The following is a 19,788-nucleotide window of genomic DNA, read 5'->3' on the forward strand; positions in this document are numbered from 1 at the left end:
CACTTTCCAGTACTCCCTAGGCAAGCTTCATACACCCTGGAGTTTGAGACCCATCTAGCTACATCTGTTCTTCGGTTGTCTCATAGGATATGCCCCCTCGCCCCCCACCCCCCAATGCTTTCATGCCCTCTGCCTTCTGCTGCTCTGGACACAGAGCTGTCTTTGGGCTGGCGGCCCTGTCTCCTCAAATCTCTCCAGGCCTCTTGTTAACACTCCCTCCCCCAGTCTCTCCAGCACATTTGAGCTCTGGACTCCTGCCACAATGCTTCCATTTAGGAAGGTGTTGGCTACTCCCAAGCCACTGGGAACTCTTGAGGATAAGTCTCTGATTTTAAAGGCCCTCAGCCTGAGGGAAGGTGTGGGGTCCTGGATGGCTCTTAGAATCAGCATGGGAGTTTGGATGGTGGCATGATGCCATCAAGGATGGTGGTATCTTTCTCTGGCCTCTGCAGGAGAAATGGGTGTTCCAGGGACAGCAGCCAGAGTCACCCTCCCTGCCCAGGGACTCCCATCCCCTCAGGTAGAGAGCCCAGTTCACTCTGCAGTGGAAAGTGGCTTCCCTTCTACCATGACAAACTGTTACATGTGGAAGAATGACAGGTCCTACAACTGAGGATTCCAGGTTTGGTAAAACCAATCCCCAGGAAGTGGCTGCCAGGCAGGGCAGGGAGAAGGGGCTTTCCTGAGGGGTGGGCTGTCAGCAGCCAGAACTGTGAGCAACCTGGGAACCTGGGCCAGCTGTAGGGGAGGCTCAGCAGGAGGTGCCTGCCCCTTTGATCACACTGCACACCACTCCCCCCGCCCAATTCTTCCAAAGCACTTGCTCCTTCTGGCCAGGACAGGGCCTCCCAGACAGTTGAACCCTTGCTCCTGCACCCTGCCCTGGATTTAATGCACCCCCGTCATCTTCCAGACCTCGGCTCAGCTGGGTGTCCTCGAGGACACGTTCCTTGATACCCAGCCCAGGTCAGTTCCTTCTCACACACTCCTCAAGCTCCCTGCAGCCTCATGGCCAGCATCAAATGTGCCCGAGGCAGAGCCAACGTCCATCTCGTCCTCCCCTCAACATCATTGGTTTTCAAAAGCCATTTGCTGAGTGAATGATGGGATGGACCCCTAGGCTGAGAGCAAAGGAATTCTGCAGGCAGCCATGGAGGAGCTTCTGATGCCACAGCGCCCCACCATCTCCAAATTGGGGGTGGGAGGCAGGCAGCGGTGCCCAGGAGCACCGTCCTTCCATGGAGGGTCCAGACCTCTAAGAAATAGGCCCTGAGGTCAGCCCAAGACAGGTAAAGTCACCAAGGGTCACAGAGGGCAGATAGGATCTTTGTTATGAGCCAAGTAAACGCAGGCCAGGGTGAGGCAGGCCGGGGACAGAGGGCCCTTGTGCTGGTCTGCAGGGCCAGGCAGGCTGGGCTAGGGCTGGACTCGAGTGATATGAGGGTGAGGATTCAGTCGGTACACTCACCATTGCTAAGTAGCTGCTTTTGGCTTTTGTTTGTCCCTTAGTTTCCTAGCAAAGCTTTGGGAAAACATTCCAAGTGTTGCTGACTTCTGGGGAAAACAGTTTTGCGTACATGTGGGCCAGGATTTCTAAGGTGAGGAGGCGGTTCACTAGAGGCCCACACCTCTACAGGAGAACAGCACAGGCGCACGCGCCATCTCCGGGTTTTCCTCCCAGGTCTTCCTGACCTGAGCCCAGCTTCCAGGCGCCCCCTCAGGCCTCCCCTTTCCCTGAGAGCCCTTTGATCCGGCCTCAGGGAGGCTTCTCACAGTCCCTCCCTGCCCACAGCACTCCCTCCTCTGGCTCTTGCTCAAAGCACCGCCCTGTGTCTGGGCTCCTTCCCTGGCTTTTCCACTTCTAGGTGCCGAGCCACTGCCTCCATGGGGCCTCACAGTCATCACATACAGCCCTGTACCTGTGTGCACGCTTCCCAGCACTATGATCTCTCTCCTCAGCCAGGTCAAAGCTTCTGAGCAACAAGTGTTCAGTGAACAATATTGGTCTGAAGCTTGGAGTCCCAGCAACACAGAGGACCTACTATGTGCCTTGAACATGGGCTCTCTGACGAATGAATGGACTAATCACTGAGCCAGAATTGTCCTTCACAATCCCCCCATGTCCTCCCTTTGGTTCAGGCACCTGAAATATTGTTGCCATATTTCAAGTAAGGAAACTAAAGCTCAGAGAGTTCAGACAGCTGGTCCAAGGTCACAGCAAGGAAGTTGCTGATCTCAGGTGAAAGCCAGCCTCTCCTGCTGCTTCATCCCCCACCTGGGGCTGCCTGGAGCAGTTTCTGCCACCCACTCCCTACACCCAGAAGCTCACTTCTGACACTCGTCCAGCACAAAGGCTCGTGGGTGGTCATCTCCAGACATGGTAATGACTGTCTCGCGCTCGAAGGCCCCTGGGCGGGTCTGGTCTACTGTGTGGCGGGTGATGGTAGATGTGGTGTAGCTTGTCCAGTAGAGGGTGTCCCAGCCACGGTGATAGGCCAGGCCCTCCACAGAGCCCACATCTGCAAGGAGACAGGAGCAGTCATAGGTTGGGATGGAGCGGAGCCAAAAGGGCAATCTGGGCATGAACTCAGGGGGACAGCCTGGGGCACCCGTTCCTCTGGCGTATGTGGGGCTGAAAGGGATGTGTGAGAACCGAGGAACATGTAGAGTCACAGCCTTGGCACTCCAGCCCCTCCTGTCCTTCCCTATTTTCTACCCAAATGATCCATGGTCCATCTCCCTGACCCTTCTCCCCACAGCTGGGTAGAACTGGTATTATGGATTTTAGTAAATCACATCCGACTTGGGCAGCATCGGGTGAGCTTCCTGCTTAACACGACCTGAAGCCAGATTGACTTGCAGACATCCTAAATTCAGGTTAAAGAATTTGGTGCACAATGGGTAGTAGAACCATAGCCTAAGGGAAAAAGACTCCCTCAAAAGGATTTTAGTGGCTTCTAGTTGTATGAAGCTGTGGTTGCCAAAAGGCTGCATTAATAGAAGTATTGTAGCTTCAACAATGGCCTGAAGGGAGGGGACAGTTCTTGCCAGTCTCTCCTGATCAGGTTATGATCACAGGGTATCTAGTTTAGCTTTGGCCACATTTTTAGACAGGCATGTGGACTGGACTGTGTGGAGCAGGAAATGTCCAGAGGAGGGTCAAAGAACAGATCTTTGTTTATCACCGCTGTATACCAGGCTCTAGAATAGTGTCTGGCGGGTCTCCGTGGCCACGATGGATGAATAAATGAACAAATGAGTCAAAGGATCAGGGGGTATCCAGCCTGGAGAAGAGAAAACTGTAGTGGGACAAAACAGCACTTTTCACAGAGCTGAAAGGCTGTCCTAGGATGACAGCTCTAGCCCGCACCACTCTCTGTGGGGTGCACATAATGCCTGTGGTTCAGGTGATCCTGTCTCGCTATGCAAATGAGAAGAAATCTTGGACAGCACAGGAGACCTGTCCAAGTGCCTGAAATCCTGTGTCTTGGGTTGAACCCAGCTTGTCTCTGCAGTCGGTGCTGTGAGCACCGGACACACAGAGGAGAGCTTCGGCTTTTTCTGTGCAGCCTGGGGGCAAACTAGGACTAGAGGGGGAAGGGAGAGGGGGGCCAGGTCTGACTCCAAATGAGGAGAAACTTTCGAGTAAGTATAATGGGTGCAGTGTGATCCACTGGCTACTTGTCAGGGATGCAGTTGCAGCTTGGTTTCAGTTCTGGGGCAGGGCTGCCTGGTTGATGTCTGACGGCTTTTCTGCCCCGAGTCCCTGCTCGTCCTCTGCACAGTCCCCTACCCCCCACCCCCTCCTGGGAAGATTGGGGTCTGGGCTCACTCTCCACAATGGTGATCCTCCCCGAGCCATCGTCATTGATCTTTTGGATGTTCCCAAAGTGGATGTCACTGAAGAAGATGCGATTGGGGGTGCCCGGGGAGGTGCCTGCTCGGTAGTCAAAGGCCAGAGCGATGACATTCTTCATGTTGTCAGGATCCTCAAAGGGCTGCACCGGTGCATTAAGGTTGCGCTCATCAGACAGGTGGATGCTCTTGAGGATGGTGCGCTCTGAGTAAAGCAGGTAGCCGGCGTACTCCCGGCACGACGCCCCGTCTTCAGCCAGCATCCCGTGGGCGCAGGCACACGCCCGCTGCCCCCCACCCCGGTACAGGCACAGCTGCTGGCACCCGCCGTTAGCCACTGCACACACATTGGTACCTGGGGGGAGAGCACGGGCAGGAGGTGGTTACGGAGGACAAGGGCCCACGCTGGGAAAAGGCTCACCGGTGCCTCTGGAATCTCAGCCTCGTGGACATTCTGGTCAGTGCACTGCTCTGCCTCAGCATTTGGTGCCCAAACCAGTCCTAGAGCTCCCCAGCCCCTCCTCACCAGCCTTGGTCTCTGGAGCCACTGGAAAGTGCCCCCATGGGTCCAGCGTGTCTCCTAGCCCCTCTCACTCTGGGAGATGGCTCCCGGGCCAGGGAGCCCCTTGTGTGCCTCTCCTGCCTGGCCCGGAGTCCCAGCCTCACCTTTCTGTCGGTCCCGGTTGAAGACTTTGATGTCTTTGAGCTGGACGCCGATGCCTGTTCTCAGGGGCACCGAGTCTGTGGCATTGTCTTTACTCCCACGCTTGATGGAGCCATTGGCGTGAGTCCTGGAGGAAGGGAAGGCCAGGCCATGAGCAGGGCATTGACAGAGGTCAGGGGGGAGGGAACAAATGGCCAGGGAGAAGGCCAGGGCAGAGGGCCTCACCTGTCACTCCAGTAGATGAAATCCTCAAACACAGACACTGAGAACATGTCCATATTGTTGCTGGACAGAACCACTTCACGGTTCTCGCCTGTCTCCAGGTCGATCCGCTCGATCTTGTCTGTCCGGGCGTCGCACCAGTATAGCTTCCCATCCTATAAGCGAGAGGCGCCCACCTCACCTCCAGTGCCCAGCGCCCCCACAGCTCCAGTGGCCTGGGCAGCAGGGCATGTCCCACTCACTCCTGCCTCTTCTGTCTCTCTCCTCCTTCCTCCATATCCTCCCTGCCCTCTGACCTGCTGATCTGCCAGCCCTTCTAGACATGCCTTCAGTTTTCACTTCTGAGTGACAGCCCCCCACCATCTATAGGGTGGTAGGAGCACCGCTCTGGGTCATGAGCTGGGCCAGAAGACCCCAAGGCCTACTCTGGGTCCATATCTCCCCACCGAATGGGGGTTCACCATAGGGAGAGTCTATGGGGAGCAGAACATAGGGTAAAGGGGGGCCTCCCCCCACAGCATGGGGTCCAGATATCCCAAGGGCTCCAGGGCCAAGCCTGCACCCAAACCTGGTAGTCCACCGAGATGCCATTGGGCCAGCTGATGCTGACATTAACCAGCACGACTCGCTCAGTACCATCTAGCCGAGACCGCTCAATACGTGGATACTGGCCCCACTCAGTCCAGAACAGATACCTGTGGGGTGGAGGAGGTAGAAGTGGGGTGTCAGACCCCAGACCATGGAGGAGAGAGGGTCTCATCAGTGTGGGCTGTAGAAAGTGACCAGGCCAGAACCAAGCCAGGACTGGGAACTGGACAGCTTGTCCAGCTTCTCACCCCTTCTCTGGGTGGACAGTGATGGCCCTCGGCTTATCCAGACCCTGGGAGATGACCACATAGCGGAAAGAGCCATTGAGCCTGGCGACCTCGATGACATCAAAGCCTTGGTCTGTCCAGTAGATGTTGCCTGAGGAGGGAGTGGGTGGGGATTAGGGGGACCAGTTGGGAACGCATGTACTTGGTCCCCTGCTAGACCCTAGATCCCTGCTGCTCCCCCATCCATTCTTGCCTACTCCTTCTCCTCAGACTCCTGAGATCCTGCTTCTTTCCTCCAGGCCCCCACCTCACCTAGAGGCCCACAGTGTGCCCAGGGCCCTCTCATGGCTCACCTGCGATCCAGTCCACTGCAATGCCCTCCACGCGGCCAATGCCATTGGTCACCACATCCTCGCGCCATGTCTGGTCTCGCTTAGCCCGGCTAATGGTACTTAGGCCCATGTCCACCCAGTAAATGGTGTCATTTTCTGGAGGTGGAGGAGCCAACACGGGGATGCCCACCAAGGCAGGGGAAAGGTGGGGGGTCGGAATCAAATGGCAGTCAAGATAAAGGTGAGTGCTGGGGGGCATGGCACGGGGGTTGGAAGGGAAGATAGAGCAGGGTGAGGGTAGCTGTGGTATCTCCCCTTTCAGCTGTGACCTGGCTGCCTCTCAATGGGCTCCCAGAGCACACTCCCCCCCAAAGTAATGTCCCACTCCCTCCTGTCACCAAATCACTCACCAGCATGGAAGTCAATGCCGACAGCCAGGGAGGTCCCTGACACTGGGACCAAGGCATCTGACTTATCATTGGGATCGAGGGGGATTCCCCGGATTCCCTCATGCACAGAGTACAGGAGAAAGGAGCCCACACCTGTAACACAAGGATACTTTAGGCCTGGGTCTCGGGGACACCCATTTAAACTTGGGTTCTGTCACTCTCAAACCTATTCTCTGCTTCCTTTTGGTATCTTCTCTCAGACATCATGCCTCACCCTTTAACACACAGATAAACACACTTGAGCCTGAGGCCTGTAGCATGGGCTGGGAGGTCACTTGGCCGGTGGGGCGGGTTGGGGTGGGAAGGGAGAGGCACTCTGGGGAACCACCTGTAACACCGCTACCCCCCACTAGAGGGCAGAAGAGACCATGACTTCGCTCTCCCAGTGGGGCCCTCAGCTTCGCTCAGTACAACCCAGTCCCCTCAAAAGCTGTTAGGGAGAACCTGGGGGAGTTTCAGACAAGGCAATGGAACTAGATGACTCCTAAATGGAGACTTCCACCTTAGTTTCCTCTCTGTCCTTCCCAGTGTGGTCAGCGCCACACACTCAAACACCTAAAACTCAACATCCTTGACATCTCACTCCTGAGCCTTTCTCATTGTTTTCTCATTTCTTTTGAGGCGCCACTATCCACGTGAGCCAGAATCCTCTACTGCTTCTACCCCATGATACAACGTGTCCCCGGATGAATCCCCCAGAGGGCTCTGGTTCTTCAGCCTCCTTAAATAAAGGATTCATAGTCAAGGGAAACCCCAAACATCAGAATCTCCTCTTGAAAAATACTCAGTGTAGATGAGCATATTCAAGACTCTGAGAGGTTCTGCAGCAAAAAAACACTTAAACTTTGTTCAACCCAGTGTTTTTTTCTGTAACATCTACCCACATCAAAGAGGGAGGTTCCCAGGAGCACACTTTGGGAAGTGCTGTCTGTCCTGGGGCAAACTCATAAATCAGTCAGCAAGTTCTTGTGAAATGTCTCTGAGTCTCATCCTTCTCTTAAACCAGCTGCTAAGCCCCATCTCTTAACACCAGGCTCACTCTAATAGCCTCCTAACTGGTCTAACTGCCTCGGTTTCTCCCTCCCCCTCCCAGCCGGCTCTCTGCCGCCAGGTTAATCTGCCCCAAACACCACGTTCCAGGCACTCCTGGTTGAGAACCCACGGGAGGCTGGCCCTACCTCTTAGCCGATCACCTGACTCCCCCCACAGTCTGCCCACCACTAGGGCTTGGCACCTCTGGGCCTCTGCTCATATCCTCACGTTACTCTGGACCCAGAGTAACGTATCATCCTTTCCCCTTTGACCCATGCACTCAAATCCTACTTGTCCTATAAAACCCAGCTCACAGCACATCTTTTCCAAGACGCTGGCCCTGGCACTGCCTGCTGACACCTATTTCTCCAAAATCCTACTGCAGACACTGGATGGCCACTCCATTGTCCAGTTTCCCCTATACGTTAGCCCCATCTCTGATTTAGACTGCAGAGCACAGGGACAGGGACTTCTGGCCCCTGGCTTTCCCTGCAGCACCCCGCCCTGTGGGGGCTTACCAAGTATCTAACCCAGAAGGGACTTCACAACACATGATGAATGTAGTTCCTGTCCCCAAGGTGAGAGGAGGAAGGCGGGGCTGCGGGGTAGGAGGGGTCAGGGCTGGGGACTTGGGCCAACGTGGGGGGCAAGAAGGTGGTGAGGGGCACTGACCCTCGCAAGCCTGCTGGCCACTCCGGAGGCTGTAGCCGGCTGTGCACATGCAGGAGCGGGTCGACTCTGACGTGGGCAGGCAGAGCTGGGAGCAGTCACCGTTGTTGACACTGCAGGGGTTGGTACCCTCATGGTCTGGGGTGGGTAGGAGGCACAGAGAAAGGGTTAGGTGGCCCTTCTCGGGACCTTAGAGTCAGGCTTGCACTGCTCAGGGGCAGGATAGTCACTGCCTTCACCCTGGACCTTGTGGGGTTCACCACCCAAAACACACTCAGGTCTTTGGCCCTCCCAGGCCCCTGGCTCTTAGGACCAGAGTGGCTGTAAGCACATATGGTACCTCTGGGACGATGAGAAAAAGGAGACCCTCTGGGTGGTGAGTGGAGTCTAACCTGTGTTCATTCCTATTCACTTCCTTGCCCAGGGATTCTTAGAGCCGCTCCTGGCCATGGCCCTCTCCTCTCTCTAGCCCACCCCCTGCCCGTGGCCCTGGCCCCCTGCCTCACCCAGCTGGATGCTCTCATCGTAGACCTTCATGTACATCACCAGGGTGGTGCTATTCCGCAGGACCACAGATTCTGAGCCGTCCGCCTTATTGCACGTGCCCATCTTCTCTGACACCTGATCTGCCCACCATAGCTTGTCCCCTGGGAGACAGGAGGGGATGAGACCCTGGGGAGGGCCCCAACCCCAGGCCAACCCAGCCCGGCCTCTCTGATCCCATCGCTATGCCCACCCAGCAGCCTCACCCATGATGGCCAGGGCAGTGGCCTTGCCCAGCTGGCTCCGCATGGCATCGATGACCTCCAGCCCACTCCCGTCCAGGTTGCAGCGGTTGATGGTGTGGTTCCCAGAGCTGATCCAGTAGAGTTTGCTTTCAGGGAAGTCGATAGCCAGGCCTAGAAGAAGGAAGCATCACTGCCACCAGAGAGCCTGGCACCCAGACCAGGGGCTAAGGGATGTGTGGTTTTGGGGGAGGATGGTGAGGACCAGCACTAAACTGGGAGTTCTGGAGACAGAGGGGCAGTTGCGGAACCCTGAGGGTCTCCTGGTGGGGAATTAGGGAAGGGTGGTAGTGCAGGCAAGGCGAGCCGTACCCACAGGGCCCTTCTGGCCACTGAAGAGCAGGGTACGGTTGCTGCCGTCCATGTTGGCCATGCTGATGTTGTCCCCATCGGTCCAGTAGAGCTTCCTGGGAGGGTGCAGGGAAAGTAAAGTCAAACTCATCTTTTCCTCCCACCCCACACCCCATGCTCCCCAACCTTGGGCCCTGGACCGACCCACGCAAGGGGTGGACAACCAGGCCGTGAGGCTGCTCCAGGCCCTGCACCACCGCATTCTTGAAGGAGCCGTCCAGCCGGGCCACGTTGATCTGCTTCTTGTTGCTGTCATAGCTTGTCCAGAACAGGTTTCGGGACACCCAGTCCACAGCCAGCCCGTGGGCATTTGGCAAGTCTGGGGGGCACAGTGGGGAGTTGGGGATTGGGTGTTTGCAGGGCATAGGTCAGGAGACTGGAGGAAGCGGGGGCTGGGCTGGTTTTGGGGGGAGTCAGTGTTGGGAAACCAGGGTGGGGTTACTGAGAAGGGAGAGGATTTGGAAAAAGAATATTGGGACCAAGGGGATCAGGGATGGGAGCAAGGGTTCAGTGGAGCACGCCCACACCCACTGCAGGGGTTCAGGGCAAGGGCAGGACCTGCAGAGACGACAGTCTCCACGCCTGTGCCGTTGATGAAGGCCCGCTTGATGGCCTGTGTCCGCACATCGGACCAGTAGACGCGCTGCTCCCGGGCGTCATAGTCCAGCACCGTGACATTGTCAATATCGGGCACCGTGAAGGAGATGATGTAGTTGTAGTAGGGGGCATCCAGGTCCACCCCTCGGATCTCCATCTGACGTGCGTAGAGCAGGAACTTCTTAAACTCTGTGGGACACGTGGCAGGTCACTGAGGGCAGTCCCCTACCTTCATGCTTCCCACCCACCCAGATTAGGGTCCCTGCCTCTTCTGGTTCCTTCCATCTGCTGCTGGCCATTGGCTATCTGGAAGTGCCCCCATCGGGCTCCCTGCCTGAGTTCACACACCTTCTTAATGCCGTTGTCTCTGGAAACTCTCCCATCAGGCCCATCCCGGCTGGGATGGTTTATCTTCACTTACAACTGGGAGCCTGGGTACCTGACACCTTCCCCTTCAGCCTCAGTTTATCACTGGCTCTTGAGGGAGAGGCCTCCTACCATAGCACGTGGTGTTGTCCTTGTGCAGCTTCATGAGGTGGGGGCAGGCACAGGAGACGGTCCGGTTGTAGTTGATGAGACACAGGTGGGAGCAGGGGCCCCGGCCCCCATTGGCCTCACAAGGATTGGGAGCTAGGGGTGGGGGAGAGGAGAATGGAGAACATCCTGTGACTTGCTGGTCCCTGCCTGGCCTCTCTCACCTCAACCGTCTCCTCTTCACCCACTCTCCCCCTCCCTGTTCCAGCATCACCTGGGGCCAGACCCTCCTGTCAGTAGACTGGCCCATCCCCGCCATTCCTCATGCTCTCACCGCCCCCTCTTCTCCTAAGGGCTTCTAAAGAGGCGGCTGGCCCCTTACCCATGGGCTGCCGGGAGGGGTGGTACACCTGCAGATCAAAGGGCTGGGTATTGGTCCTCTGTACCACGGTGACATTGTGGCCGGTCCACTTGTTGGCCTTGGCCAGTGTGTTTGTCCGCCAGTCCGTCCAGTACACCTCCCCCCCATACAGCGTCACTGCAAACGGGTGCGATAGGAACTCGTGTCCCCGAAGCACCTCCATGTGGCCGGAGCCGTCGTAACGTGCTGAGTAAATGGCATCTGACCTGAGAGCGTGGTCGGGGCAGAGTGAGGATGATGGCGGGGGCCATGCCCTGGCCCGCCCCCCCGCCCCCCAGTTCTAGCACACTGGAGCAGTCCTTCCTCCCAGGCCTTGCTGGCCAGGAAAGGCAAACAGAATAACATGGAGTGAGAACCAGAGCTGTTTGAGGTCTAGGATCCCAGCTCTCAGATCCTGATTCCGATGGCCTGAATCTCTTGGCTCACTTCTCCATAGGGCCACAGTTAGCACACATGGGGCCTTTTTTTTTTTTTTTTTTTTGGTGAGGTTGGAAAAAGGTACCCCCTCTGAGCAGAGACGTTAGAAGTTTCCCCATCCCCTGGGTGGACAAAGACCCCTAGCAGAGCACATTGGTTTGTGAGTGAGGACGGGAGGTATTTTAGCCTCGCCCGCACCAGAGCCAGGCGGTCCTGGATGGGGTGACAACCCTGATTCCACCCTCTTCTTCCCACCCCTCTTCCTCCATCCTCTCCCCTCTCCCCTCACCCTCTTCCTCCATCCTCTCCCCTCTCCCCTCACCTCAGCCGTCTTACTGGGCCCAGCCCTTGGCTGCCCCAGTTCTGGTTCCAGCTGTCGCAGGACTTTTCATTACCCTTATCACTGCTGAGTCCTGGGACCCCCCACCCCTCGACCCCACCCTGTCCTGAGGGAGAGGGGAAAGATGGAGGCTTCCGGGGGTGTGGTGGTGGGGCAGTGACCTGGCATCGATCCAGAGGATGCGCTTCTCCAGGTAGTCCACAGTGAGCCCGTTGGGCCAGCCGCCTGAGCCTGTCTCCCGGTGGATGGTGCGGCGGCCAGCCCCACTCATGGAGGCTGCCTCGATGCGGGGCAGGCTGGCATCCCAGTCGGTCCAAAACAGGATCCTGGGAAATGGGGAGGGAGTCAGGGGGAGCCAAGGTCGAAGGCCTGGAACGGGGCTATTATAGGATCTTGGGTAAAGGGCGGAGGGGGTGAATAGCATTTGAAGAGACAGGTGTCCCTGACCGGGCCAAACAAGGCTTCAGAGGAGACCATGGGGCCAGAAGAGGGTTGGGCAGGGTTCTCACCCATCCCGTGGATCCAGCGCGATTGCCCTTGGGTGCTCAATGTCACCAGCCAGGAGGGTGGTCCGAAGGGTCCCATCCAACTTGGCCACCTCAATCTGGTCCAAGTTACTCTCCACCCAGTAGATGTTGCCTGCAATCCAGTCTACAGCCAGGCCCTCGGGGGTGGCCAGGCCATACTGAATCACCACCTCGAAACTAGTCAGCGCTGGTGAAGAGAAGGTCATGGGAGTGAAATCACAGTATAGTAGGACCCACCCTCAACCTTGACACCTCTGCCAATACCTCCGAAGCACCCTGGATTCACTTGGGGTTTACAGACGCCCTACTCTCCTCACCCAAGCCCCCTGTCCCACTAGGAGGTATAGGAGCGAAGAGGCCTGGCTTCCAGAACCCTGAAGGAAGGGAGGTCACAGCTTTCTTCTGCTTGCAGCTCTCTGAAGGGCTAACCCATGGGAGAAAGTCAGAGCAGAGGGTGGAGGCTTTGGGGACAGATGTAGAGTCAATATGAGGACTGACTTTCTAAGTCACTTCAAAGACTGTCTTGAAGATTTTTCCATGGAGACATCTATACCTATGTCTTTGTCTATATCTGTATCTATCATCTATATCTATATGGATGTAGATGATAGATATAAAATTATTTTCATAGTGTGAACATGATCACAGTCTACTTAGCCATTCCCTTGTTGATGAACACTTGGGATGTTTTCTCTATTCTCTATTTCTCTATTACAAACAACACAAGCTCCTTTAGTAAAATATGCTTCTTTCAAGTCTTTGCTCAGAAGGCACCTTCTCAGGGGGCCTTCCTTGACTTCCCCATTTAAAATGCCGACCTCCATTCTCCCTACTCACCCTCCTGCCTCCTTTCTCATATGTCCCCTTCTGTTATATGCCACGTTGTACTCATTTGTAACTGCTGTTTCCCCTGGCATGTAAGCTCCATGAGGACAGACGTTTTGGCCTGTTTTGATCACCCACTGTCTCTCCCCAGGGCCAGGTGTGTACGGCAGGTGCTCAATATGTGTGTTATTAATGAAAGATGTGTGTGATGGGTCAGGCTGCCTTTGGATCAAAGGCATGATTCAGGTACCCCATTCCTAAATGGCTTTTTCCTTTTAAGCCTTCAGTTCTAGGATTTGGGGAGCTCCAGACCATTCCAAAGAAAGGCTGATCATTTGGTTAATTATTAGGCTGGCAGCTTTGCTGGAGATAATTACGGGGCGTCAGGAACTGAGACCCACAGCAAAATCTAACCCAATTAACGAGGGGGTGAGGGGTGGGGGAGCTAGGGGCCTCTGCTTTGGGGTGGCCTGGATCTGGACCCGCGGCTCTACGTGCCCAAGTGCCCCTTCTCTCTGCAGAGTCCCCCGCATTAGTCCTGGGTCAGGAGGAGGGGGCCGTCACCTCCGTTGTCCAGCAGCTTCCCACGGTAGATCTTGTCCTCCACCACGTCGGTCCAGTAGAGGGCGCTCTGGCTGAGGTGGAAGTCCAGGGCGATGGTGTTGCGCAGGCCAGGCACCAGAACGCTGTAGTCTCCTTTGTGAAGGTCGATGCGCCGGATCTCATGGCGGTTGGAGAAGATGATGAATGGCTTGAAGGGGTCTGGGGTGGGGAGGGGAGTGTGACAGAGGTCAGCGCGGGGCTTGCTGCCTCAGAGCCTCCCTGTCCGGGATCAGGCAGCACAGGGTCTCTGTTGGCCCTGGGCCTGGTCATGGATGGAAACCAAGCCTTTGGCATCCAGCAGCCCAAACCCAGCCAACTGCAGCTCAGGGGCCTGCCTCAGCCTGCCCAGCCTTCCCGGCCACCTTTCACCCGCGTTTCACCTAGGCTGCGGCAGCTCTCGCCGTCCGGCTCCAGCACCCAGCCCTCGTAGCAGGAGCACTTCACGCTGAACTTGTTCTGGTCGCACTTCTGGCTGCACTTGAGGTGCTTGGCACAGTAGCTCTGGATCTGGCAGGTGTGGTTGTCGGGCCCCAGCTCCATGCCCAGAGGGCACGAACACACAATGCCTTCGCCAGGTGCCACCGAGCAGTTGTGGCTGCAGCCACCGTTATTCAGAGAGCACTGGTCTGTAGGGCAGGCAGCAGGGGACAGGGTCAGGGTGAGGATCCAGGAGGAGGCAGGACGACGGTCTGGCTGGGCCCCAGGTCCTGGGCAGCCCAGACAGAGCCCTGGCACCCTGCCCACAGCATCCTTCTTTTCCATTGCTGGCCAAGCCTCTGTTCCAGCGCTTTTTTCAGGACCAGCACCCACCATGGGGGCCACCCTTCTCCTTCCCCTGAGGAACACCCGAACATCATGAATCCGATCTCTATTTCCTTTTCTCTTCTTGAGCCCAAGGTGGGGCCCCCAGCTTTCTGCCTCTCTCCAGGGGTTGCCGTTTCCTTGATCTCTCTTGAGTTGAGAGTGATTAGGGTGGGGTATGGTAGGGAATGGCCTGCCAGTTTCTCTGACACACCCTGAGATCTGCCAGCCCTGACTGATGACCTGTCAGCCGTTCTCAGGGCCAGTCCCAGCCTGCCTCCTCCCCTCCCCCTCCCCGCAGCCTTCCCTCAGCAACAGATGCTCTGCCTGGCGTGGAAAAGACAGGCTGCTCTGCTCTGCTCCTCATCCTCATGTCACACCATGCGGCCCTCCCTGACCCCTATTCCTTTTGATCCTTGAATGCACAGCCTCCTCGCCCCATCTTTTCACTCTAAAAGATCTATCTGTTCTTGGGAACCCAGTTAAATCGCTGACTCCTCTGGAAAGCTTGCCCTGACCACATCGACACTCAACCCTGGTGTCTTTATCTTTAAAGGCAGCTCTGTGCCGTTCTGCTGATGGGTGTGAGTGAGGGGTCTGTGACTGCAGGAAGGGGGGTGCCCTGCACTGTCTCCACAACACCTTAGGAACCGTGGGAACTTGGACCAGTTACTTAACCTCTCTGCCTCAGTTTTCTCATCTGTTAAATGGAGACAATAATACTGTCTGCCTCTCAGAGCTGTTGTACGGATCAAATGCTATTAGTGGGGTGTGCTCAGCAAAGCCACTTGCCGAGGCCAGTCTGAAAACAGCAAGCGTTGCTGGTTGCTTGGGGTGCTGCTTGCCTTTTCCCAGTCTGAGGCCACTCCCCACTGAGCTCACCCTGTTCCACTTGTCCTGGCTCTGGTGTAGACTCCTTACCCAGCCACCCTCCCCACTGTCCTCCCAGGTCTTCGCTAGGCCTAGGCCTCACCGCAGAGCTCTCCCTCGTCTGAGCCGTCTCCACAGTCGTCGTTGCCATCACACAGCTTGTCGGGGGGCAGGCAGACTGAGGTGTTGTTGGCACAGGGGTGCGAGGGCGGCCTGCAGGCCAGGGACTCGCAGTTCTCCTCATCTGAGTTATCTTCACAGTCGCTGTCACCATCACATACCCATGCTTTGCTGATGCATCGAGCTGCGGGGTTAAGTACAGTGTGAAGAGGCCTCAGGCCTGGGCAGGATGGCTCTCCATGCCTTTCTTCCCAGACCCAACGGGTTTCTCTAATAGGGTCATGATTGTAATGCCTTGGGGTCCACTAGGAACCTGGAGGCCTTTTCTGTCAGATTCACGGAGCAACAAAGAAAGCAAGAGTCTCAGAGGGTGCTGAAGCTCAACTATGGTGAGGGTTTTGGTTCCCAGGGCCTTCAGTGCAGGCCCTGGCCCCTTCATAGCTTCCCCCATGTATCATGCACAAGCTTCTTCTGTACAGCCCTTTGCCTCACAATGCCCCCCACCCCACCCCGTTCAGCATAGCGCCATCTCCCTTGCCACTCCTCTGCTCTCAAAATGGTCTCCCTCTGTCCATGTTGCCCCAGTCCAGGCTCCTGCCCATCCTTCTTTTTACCAGAGTCCTTGCAGCCAAACTTGACATTGGGGTCACAGACGTGGGTCACTCCCTCACAGCTCTTCTCATCACTGGAGTCCATGCAGTCAGTGTCTCCATCACATCGCCAGCGCAAGGGAATGCACAGACCATCCAGCCGGCACTGGAACTCATCACTGTGGCAGCCGCCGGGAGGCCGGGTGGCTGCAGGGGGACAGAGGGAGGGCACAGGGGGTGGGGTGGGGGGCTTGAGGTCAGCCATTCCCATGTCTGCTTTCTCAGCCCCCCTCCTGTTCTGCCCAGTCCAGAGCTATGAGCTGAGGTAGGGTTGGAGAGTTCTTTGAGCCCTGCCGACACTTTTCAGAAGCTAACTCGGAGTCAGGAATGTCACACCTCCTAGGACCCCAAGAAGTCAGCTCCTCTATAATCTATTTTACACACCAGGGCTCTATTGGTTAAGCAGTTTGCTAGGCCAGAGCTCAAAGGCCCTCGCCCCCATCTTGGCCTCAACTCCATTTCACCCATTCATTTCATAAACACCTATTGAGCGCCTCATGTGTTCCAGGCACTGTTCCAGGTGCCAGTGTGAGCAAGACCATCTCTACCCTCATGGAGCTGAAGTTCTAGTAGGGAAGAGACAGTGACGATACGACACAGAAATCCAGAATGTTACTGCAGGGAGTGATCCAGGCCATGGAGACCAAGCTGGGTCAAGGCTAGAGAGGGATGAGGATGCTACTAGGTAAGACGGTCAAGGAAGGCCTCCAAGCAGGAGACGTTTGAACAGAGGCTTGAATGACATGAGCCATGAGACTCCCAGGAGATGCAGCCTGGCAGAGGCAACAGCTAGCTTCTGAGATGGGACCATGCAGGGCATATTTGCAAAATGCCCAAGGCATATTTGAGGCTGCACAGCTGGAGTAGAGGAAAGGAGGAAATGAGTGGCAGGAACGCAGGTCAGAGAGGTGGTGGGAGCCCTGCAGGCGATCGAGTGGGGCTTGGCATCGATTCAAGTGTGTTGGGAGCCAGTGCAGGCTCGAGGGCAGGGCTGGGGTGTGATCTGACTCATGCTCTGCAGGATCACTCCGGCTGCTGCACTGAGATCCGACGCAGGAGGCCGGAAAGGAACGGGAAGAGCACCCAGAGGCAAAGGTGACTGTGCAGGAGCCTCACCTGGCTCTCACGCTCTGCCGGTTCCTCCCACCCAGCCCGCCATGAATGTGGTCAGTGCTCTCCTCTTGTGCCTGCATATCAGCACTGGGTTTCCTTCCTTGGGGCCCCTGAACCCCTTTCTTATCAAATTCTTTTCTAGGATTATCCTCTGAAGGTGCCTCCTACATCTTTTTTTAAGGGTATTTTTTACTTGTTTTATATATTTTTTATTTTAGAAAGAGAGTGAGGGAGGAGGGGAGCAGGGCAGAGGGAAGGAGGGAGAGAGAGAAAGAGAGAGAGAGAATCCTAAACAGGCTCCACACTCAGCTCAGAGCCTGACATGGGGCTCCATTCCACAACCCTGGGATCATGACGTGAGCCAAAATCAAGAGCTGGACGCTCAACCCACTGAGCCACCCAGGTGCCCCAGCACCTCCTATATCTTATCACCTTCCAGCTTCAAAGTCCTTCAAAGGCCCCAGTGCCTGACTTTCAACTGCTGATATAATCTGCCCCCTTTAGGCACAGCCTCGTTCCCTGTTGGCCCCTCCAGTCTGAGCGGCCCGACCAAGCAGAGGCAAAAGTGCTCAGTTTCACTGTCTGAATCTTACTACTGTGTTCTCCACCCCTAGCGCTCCCCATCTGAGGACCCTCCCTCTTGTCCATTTGGCCACAGTCAAATCCCTCTTCAGGGCCCAGTTCAGACCCCACCTCTTCCTTAATGAGCCCAGACCACAGCAGCTCACCACCACAGTTAACAGTCACTGCCAGTCATGACATGCCTGCTCCCACAAGCCAGGCTCCCACACAGCGCCTCTCATTTCATAGAGGAGGAAGTCACGGCTCAGAGGAAATAACTTGTCCAAGTTCACCCAGCTTGTGAGAGAGGGGCAGAGTGCTCCTCCCACCCCACCACAGGCCTCCAGAGGCTCCCTTCTCAGAATCCCAAGGCACTGTCACCTGTCCCACTCACCCAGCCCTTCTGAGATGGCCTTGAGACTCAGCAACTGGGTCCTGAGCCTCAGGTGACCCTCCCTGTTCCTGCTCTCAGTTCTGGGCCCTGAGTGGGTACATGTGCTATCAGTACTGCTCTAACAGTGTGCGCCTTCACTCTGTAAGGCAGAGGTGGCAAGCTGGAGGCCCAGGGGCCAGAGGAGGCCTGCTGAAAGATTATGGCCTACAGTATTTTTAAAACCTTGAAAGTCCATTGCCAGTTGTTATGGGTTGATTTGTGTTCCCTTAGATGCTCATGTCCTAACTCAGAGTACCTGTGAATGTGATCTTCTTTGGAAACAGGTCCTATTTTTTTTTTTTTTTAAGAGAGAGACAGCACATCAGTGGGGCAGAGAAAGAGAGAATCTTAGGCAGGTTCCACACTGAATGGGGCTCAATCCCACAACCCTGGGATCATGATCTGAGCTGAAATCAAGAGTCGGACGCTCAACCAACTGAGCCACCCAGGTGTCCCTGGAAATAGGTCTTTGTAAATGATCAAATTAAGATGAGGTCATTAGAGTGAGACATCATCCAATACGACTGTGTCCTTACATATAGAGGAAATCTGGACACTGAGAGAGGCAGGGACACACACACAGGGAGATCACCATGTAAAGATGAAGGCAGAGACTGGGGTGAAGCATGTACGAGCCAGGGGACGCCAAAGATTGCCCACAAACACCAAAAGCTAGGGGTGAGGACTGAGTAGACTCCCCCTCAACCCTGCCTACATTTTGGACTTGAGTTTCCAGCCTCTAGGACTGAGACGATAAATTCCTGTTGTCTAAGCCCCTCAGTTTGTGGAACTTCGTTGTGGCGGCAAATAGGAAACAAATACAGCAGGGTTTAAAAATGGGTCGGTTTTACATAAAAATCTGCATTTATGACTTCTCTTAAAGCCAGGGCAATGCTGGGGCTGCAATCTTCCACGGAAACGAGTGGCCAGAGCTGAGAAACAAGCCTTCCTTGAGAGGGTCTGTGTCTTCCAGTAGATTTGGCCCCCCTGCCCCCGTAGCTGGGCCCTGGAGGCTTGGGCACTGAGGGTGCTCACAGGGCCAGTCCGTCTCTCCTTCGGTCCCCACTGTGCTCATTCATCCTTACCAGCACCCCACCCCCACCCCGCCAACAGCCCTTTTTCAAGCTACCAGCTCTGAAGCACAGGCTGTGTGCTGAATGCTTTTTGTGCATGATCTCACTGAACCCCCACATCAGCGCTGTGATGTGGGTGCTATTATTATCCCCACTTTGCAGATGAAACTCACAGAGGCCCACAGAGATGAAGCAATTTGCTCAAGGCCACCCAGATAGTAAGTTACAGAGCTGGAGCTCAAACCCAAGGCCACCCAACTGCAAAGCCCATAATCTTAACAGTGTGTGACGAAGGTTTGTTGACAATGTCTCTCTCCCGCACGACAGGCACCTCCTGAGGATAAGAGCCATGTCTGGGTTATCTCTGGTCCCCAGATGGCTGCAGCACAGAACGGGGTGGATGGAGGGACAGAGGGATGGCTAAGTGACTGGCGTGAGATGGCCTCGCCCCGCCTGCTGGCCCCCAGGCACCCACCCTGATTGGTGCAGTTGGCGTGTGTCTCGTCGCTGTAGTCCCCACAGTCGTTGTCTCCGTCACAGGTCCAGTGCTCGGGGATGCAGCGCCCGCTGTTACACTTGAACTGAGTGCTGGAGCAGGAGTGGCTGCAGCCGGCCTCATCACTGTTATCCCCACAGTCGTTGTCTGAGTGGGAAGGCAAGAAAGGGAGAGGCGAGCAGGTCAGCAAGCGGCCTTCTTTGTGACTCCAGCTTGGGGCCCCCACACCCCTCTCCCCATTCCCACCCTTGGCCCGCCCCCCCGCCCCCACTGAGAAAATAACAAACAGAAAA

At 56.0% G+C, this 19,788-nt stretch overlaps 1 protein-coding gene across 4 annotated transcripts in view; it reads right to left on the bottom strand.

Annotated features, from left to right (window-relative positions):
- The window catches only part of LRP1 (LDL receptor related protein 1), an 80,280-nt gene that overhangs the window by 22,851 nt on the left and 37,641 nt on the right, over nt 1-19,788 (bottom strand). For all 4 annotated transcript variants that reach the window (XM_029954413.1, XM_029954415.1, XM_029954414.1 and 1 more), the window contains 23 exons: nt 19,475-19,642; nt 15,784-15,966; nt 15,153-15,353; nt 13,759-14,004; nt 13,340-13,537; nt 11,933-12,137; nt 11,585-11,749; nt 10,628-10,872; nt 10,270-10,401; nt 9,733-9,960; nt 9,319-9,493; nt 9,136-9,230; nt 8,788-8,937; nt 8,545-8,685; nt 8,042-8,176; nt 6,299-6,430; nt 5,910-6,044; nt 5,578-5,707; nt 5,310-5,436; nt 4,745-4,896; nt 4,522-4,646; nt 3,833-4,210; nt 2,330-2,519 (listed from right to left, as the gene is read on the bottom strand). In XM_029954413.1, the coding sequence (XP_029810273.1) occupies nt 2,330-2,519; nt 3,833-4,210; nt 4,522-4,646; nt 4,745-4,896; nt 5,310-5,436; nt 5,578-5,707; nt 5,910-6,044; nt 6,299-6,430; nt 8,042-8,176; nt 8,545-8,685; nt 8,788-8,937; nt 9,136-9,230; nt 9,319-9,493; nt 9,733-9,960; nt 10,270-10,401; nt 10,628-10,872; nt 11,585-11,749; nt 11,933-12,137; nt 13,340-13,537; nt 13,759-14,004; nt 15,153-15,353; nt 15,784-15,966; nt 19,475-19,642 (4,036 nt within the window). The remainder of the gene's footprint in view (nt 1-2,329; nt 2,520-3,832; nt 4,211-4,521; nt 4,647-4,744; nt 4,897-5,309; nt 5,437-5,577; nt 5,708-5,909; nt 6,045-6,298; nt 6,431-8,041; nt 8,177-8,544; nt 8,686-8,787; nt 8,938-9,135; nt 9,231-9,318; nt 9,494-9,732; nt 9,961-10,269; nt 10,402-10,627; nt 10,873-11,584; nt 11,750-11,932; nt 12,138-13,339; nt 13,538-13,758; nt 14,005-15,152; nt 15,354-15,783; nt 15,967-19,474; nt 19,643-19,788) is intronic.

Source organism: Suricata suricatta, chromosome 10, assembly GCF_006229205.1.
Source record: "Suricata suricatta isolate VVHF042 chromosome 10, meerkat_22Aug2017_6uvM2_HiC, whole genome shotgun sequence".
Lineage (NCBI taxonomy): Eukaryota > Metazoa > Chordata > Mammalia > Carnivora > Herpestidae > Suricata > Suricata suricatta.